This window comes from Wyeomyia smithii, chromosome 3 (assembly GCF_029784165.1).
Source record: "Wyeomyia smithii strain HCP4-BCI-WySm-NY-G18 chromosome 3, ASM2978416v1, whole genome shotgun sequence".
Classification (NCBI taxonomy): Eukaryota; Metazoa; Arthropoda; class Insecta; order Diptera; family Culicidae; genus Wyeomyia; species Wyeomyia smithii.
Genome location: NC_073696.1, coordinates 221,114,754 through 221,119,863, shown reverse-complemented (window position 1 = coordinate 221,119,863; position 5,110 = coordinate 221,114,754). Strand labels below are relative to the sequence as shown.

Here is a 5,110-nt window from a genome sequence, read left to right as displayed (position 1 = left end):
CATGTGTGTTCGGTTGTTCTCATCCGAAAAGTCTGAATTAATCTACGTAAAGCGATGCTCAGTTATCATTCTTCTATATTTTCTTGAATCCAATCAATAAAATGACTAACCCTTGTATACACCCCTGGCACGTCTTTTGTCCCACATTTGTTCGAGCCGAAACTAACGAGCCCCTTAAGAAACCAGGAGTTCTTTCCTTGGACACTTTCCAGCTTCATCAGCGGACCTCCAGAGTCTCCTCGGCATGAATCTTGGCCTGCTTTACCACCGGCGCACAACTGACTCTCGATGATGTCAACATTGGCGGACTGGAAGGCTTCACCACAGCGAACATTGCTCCAGCCGGGAATACTCAGATGCATTTTGTACCGACTCGCTGTTCCATTCTCTGTCTGACCCCAACCGGCAACGGTCATTAGTTTGTCCTCGGTAGCAAGATTCCTCAGTTCTTCCGTGGTCGGCATGCAGATAGGGCTAATGTATTCGGTGTAGCTCACCGGTACGGAAAGCCGAATGAGCGCAATGTCGTTATAGTCGGCACCATTTTCGTTGAAGTAATCCTCATGGATGTAGTACGACGATATCAGAATATCTTGAACTGAGTTGACACAGTCAGTTGGATCATTTACACTACACTCTACGTCGGATTCGGTGTCGAACTCGCCCAGGCGTACTTTATAACTAAAATGAATTGCGTTAGGTTTAGGTATTGAAGGCTAAATTATCAATGATTGATAGTTACACTTTCCAAGATGATGGCACGTTTTGAATGCAGTGAGCAGCTGTGAGAACGTATCTCTCGTTGATCAGAACACCACCACAGTGAAACCCAAATCGTTTGTTGGCTGGAAAGCAGATTTAAATTAGGACAATCAGGTCAAAAAATAATACGTCATCAAGCATACGTTTGTAGTACTGAATCTGAGCCAACCAAGGGAACTCGTCGACTTCTGCAATATCTCCTCCCACTATTCGACTGCTGGAATCACGACCGCACTTATCAGAAGGTAGTCCTGCTGGAGCAGAAAACCTTGCTTTGAGAGATTTTGGCAGCGGGCAGCAGGCTGTTAATTTCGAGTTTATCCTTCCGCAACTTGATTTTTTTATGTAGGTTTTGTCAGCATCGGTTAGAGCAGGTCGTCGTTGCAAGAGAGCACTGATTGGATTACAATCTTGAATTAGGACGCAGATACCTTCTGCCCCTAATCCATCCACGCATTTGTCATACAAATCGGCTAAAATCATAACAACACAGTTTGCCTCCCATTTGGCTTTCGAACCTTTTAGGAAACTTACCAGCGTGACTACCGACGATCACAATGAAAAGTACCCCGAATTGCAGATAGCTCGCCATTCCGTCGAGAGATCCCGTACGGTACTGATTACCTCTGATTGCGGCCTGCGGATCCACACTGCGCGCAGCGTCAAGCTGCAATAATGTTGTGGTTCAGCAGAGCTTTGGCTGAACGCGAATACACACACAACACACAAAACCTGTTCAACAAGAACTATGACAAGATCGTTTTGTTTTCCTGCAATTTCTACTCTCTTCCGATGTTTGAGTCAAAATATATGAAATACGTAAACTGTTTTCACTGCACCAGTAACGTGGACACGAGAATTCCGATCACAATAGATCGCACAAAAGCGAAACGTCAACGTTAAACTTCACGATTTAATCGTGCACTTCAATCGACAGTTGTTGGTGGCTCGTAAATTCTCTAGTATGTGGCCGTTTATGTACTCACACACGTGCAATGGCTTAGAAATACCAGTGATAAGGCCGAGTGCGAAATCCAGCAATGTTTTTCCCCCGAGTTGATAACCTGACCACCTGATCTTGGCATTGGAGTACGGGCGAGATGGTGGTGTCTATGAAGGTTGTGATTGAAAAGAGAGTTTATTAAAGTTTGATTCCATTCTATGGAGTTCTATTATTTAATGGAACAATTTATTCCAGCCAATATTGTGTACATCGTTTTTCATGTACAGGATGTTGAAACAAAAAAAAAAACATGAAGATTAATGAGAAATATCTAGTTGATACTGATTTATTTTTGAATGTTCTATGGTTTCGAGAAGCCAGGCTAACCGGAAGAAACTGAATCTTTCTGTACGAATCGCAATAACTAGTCCAATAATTTCAGACAGCACCGTAAACTAGTTAGTATTCCTTGATTTCCTGTACATGATTTATTTTGTTTTTAGATATCTGTAGAGGAACAAACGTGTAATACAAAATGAGTAATAATATCTGCTATGTTATATATTCTGAAGTTACTAAGTGCTCGCGATATCAACAAAAAAGTCATAGTTTTCAGTACTCTCTGTGTGGTTAGCATTATGAGGGACGTTGTTTGATGATCGTGATGATGATGTTTGTACACAGATATAAGTTACCCATCACATAGCAGAGTCAGAACATCGAGACTCCCAACTAATCATCATCGTTTCGTATAGAGCACACAGTAATTCTTCTCTTTCTTTATTTGACTGTAGCTTATCCCTCTAGTGCCCAAATTAGTTTTTAGAAGGACTTCGAAAAAATCACTATGAAGCTTTATAAAAGCGGCACTGGGCACTAGAGGGTTAAAATTTAGGAATCCTTATACTCGTCGTCATTGGCTTTTTGCGATGACCCAAACGTTTTCAGAGTTTACGTTCTGGAAATCAATCGATTTCGGTTGAATCGCCGATTATTTAGGTCGCCTTATACTTTAATTTTAACCTGTCAAACTGAGAATTACATTTGCAAGAAATCAATTTACTAAACATACAACTACTTGTTTCTTCACGAAATCTAAATGTTTAATTTAGTTAACAACAAAATCCATGTTTGTTACACATCTCAGACAAAAAATTGCAGTTAAGTTCTTATAAAAACTTGATTTCACATTTGTTCCTTTCTAAGTTCTTCTTATTATCTCTAGTTCGTCGTTTTAAGACACTATTAATTATGAAATTTTCTCACAAATTTTCACAAATATGAAATTTTCTCAGTTTACCAACAAAGCTTGCTATCATACTTCTTGTGCTAGACCTCGTAAAAGGCAAACATAACCGAAAACTGAAAAAAAAGAATAACTCTGCAGTAGTTAAATTTTGGACATATGCGTAAAGGTTTTTTTTTTAATCAAATAGGGTCCTCTATTACTTCTTGAAATATTTTAAACGAGCTCCATAACACCCCATATATGGAGAAATTAAAAAAAAAAAAATGCAATTTTTGATATTTGAGTAAATTTAGTTTGGAAACCTGACAAATATTGTAATAGTTTTATATATTTTGAATGCCAAAGTACACATTTATGTTTTTGGTATTATCTCTTTAACCTAGAGAAAAAAACTATTAATTTCATCCAAAAGGCTCGAAAATCGACAACTGGTTCAAAATTCCATTTAATGAAAAGATCCGATTAAAAATAATAGCACGTAAGCGAATATAAACTTGAAAAATGATATAAAAATAATAACAAAACACACAAAATGAGTTTATAGTGCTTCCAAAATAAAAATTCATTGAAGAACAAGACAATAACTTTTTTAAATGATTTTGCCAGATTTTTAAGATTATCAGATTGACTTATACTAAGCTTATTTGTTACCGCATAAAAATCATCTTCCAAATCGCGTAAAAATAATCCGCGTTATTGAAAAGAAAAACGCGTAAAAATAATACGAGCTATTGTAAAAACCGTGTAGAAAGCGCGTAAAAAAAACGCACAAAATAACCCGCGTAAAAAAAGACCCCAGTGTATTAATTATTGTTCAAATCATTAATCGTCAGCAAATAAAAATGCACTGTTAGATAAACAATGTAGAAAAATACCGTAGCCCTACGTCGTGCGGTCGTGTCTTTGATACCACCCTCCTACTATTTTCTAAAGGAGGGATGGGTATCAAACCTCCATAAAAATATTTATTGCTCGAAGAAACTTGCACATGCAAAGTTTGGTATCATTTGCTTGATTGTTTCTCAAGTTATGCAGCAATTTGTATTTCATTGGTATTGGTATTGGAGGAAGGGGTCCTAAACCTCGTTGAAACTTTTCCCAGCTACGAAAACAACTGCATACAAATTTTTATGCAGATCTGCTCTGTGATTTCCTAGCCTAGGATAAGGACAGACAGACAGACAGACAGACAGACAGACAGACAGACAGACAGACAGACAGACAGACAGACAGACAGACAGACAGACAGACAGACAGACAGACAGACAGACAGACAGACAGACAGACAGACAGACAGACAGACAGACAGACAGACAGACAGACAGACAGACAGACAGACAGACAGACAGACAGACAGACAGACAGACAGACAGACAGACAGACAGACAGACAGACAGACAGACAGACAGACAGACAGACAGACAGACAGACAGACAGACAGACAGACAGACAGACAGACAGACAGACAGACAGACAGACAGACAGACAGACAGACAGACAGACAGACAGACAGACAGACAGACAGACAGACAGACAGACAGACAGACAGACAGACAGACAGACAGACAGACAGACAGACAGACAGACAGACAGACAGACAGACAGACAGACAGACAGACAGACAGACAGACAGACAGACAGACAGACAGACAGACAGACAGACAGACAGACAGACAGACAGACAGACAGACAGACAGACAGACAGACAGACAGACAGACAGACAGACAGACAGACAGACAGACAGACAGACAGACAGACAGACAGACAGACAGACAGACAGACAGACAGACAGACAGACAGACAGACAGACAGACAGACAGACAGACAGACAGACAGACAGACAGACAGACAGACAGACAGACAGACAGACAGACAGACAGACAGACAGACAGACAGACAGACAGACAGACAGACAGACAGACAGACAGACAGACAGACAGACAGACAGACAGACAGACAGACAGACAGACAGACAGACAGACAGACAGACAGACAGACAGACAGACAGACAGACAGACAGACAGACAGACAGACAGACAGACAGACAGACAGACAGACAGACAGACAGACAGACAGACAGACAGACAGACAGACAGACAGACAGACAGACAGACAGACAGACAGACAGACAGACAGACAGACAGACAGACAGACA

General features: G+C 40.3%; 2 protein-coding genes across 2 annotated transcripts in view; one reads left to right on the top strand and one right to left on the bottom strand.

The window, feature by feature from the left end:
• Positions 1-5,110, top strand: part of LOC129732929 (CLIP domain-containing serine protease B4-like) — a 61,151-nt gene that overhangs the window by 20,743 nt on the left and 35,298 nt on the right. The window lies entirely within an intron of this gene.
• LOC129732928 (CLIP domain-containing serine protease B4-like) lies at positions 58-1,567 on the bottom strand. The gene is made up of 4 exons (XM_055694392.1): positions 1,297-1,567; positions 906-1,235; positions 743-845; positions 58-681 (listed from the first exon to the last, which is right to left on the bottom strand). Exons 1-4 carry the CDS (start codon positions 1,352-1,354, stop codon positions 66-68), a joined length of 1,107 nt encoding a protein of 368 aa, XP_055550367.1. The 5' UTR covers positions 1,355-1,567; the 3' UTR covers positions 58-65.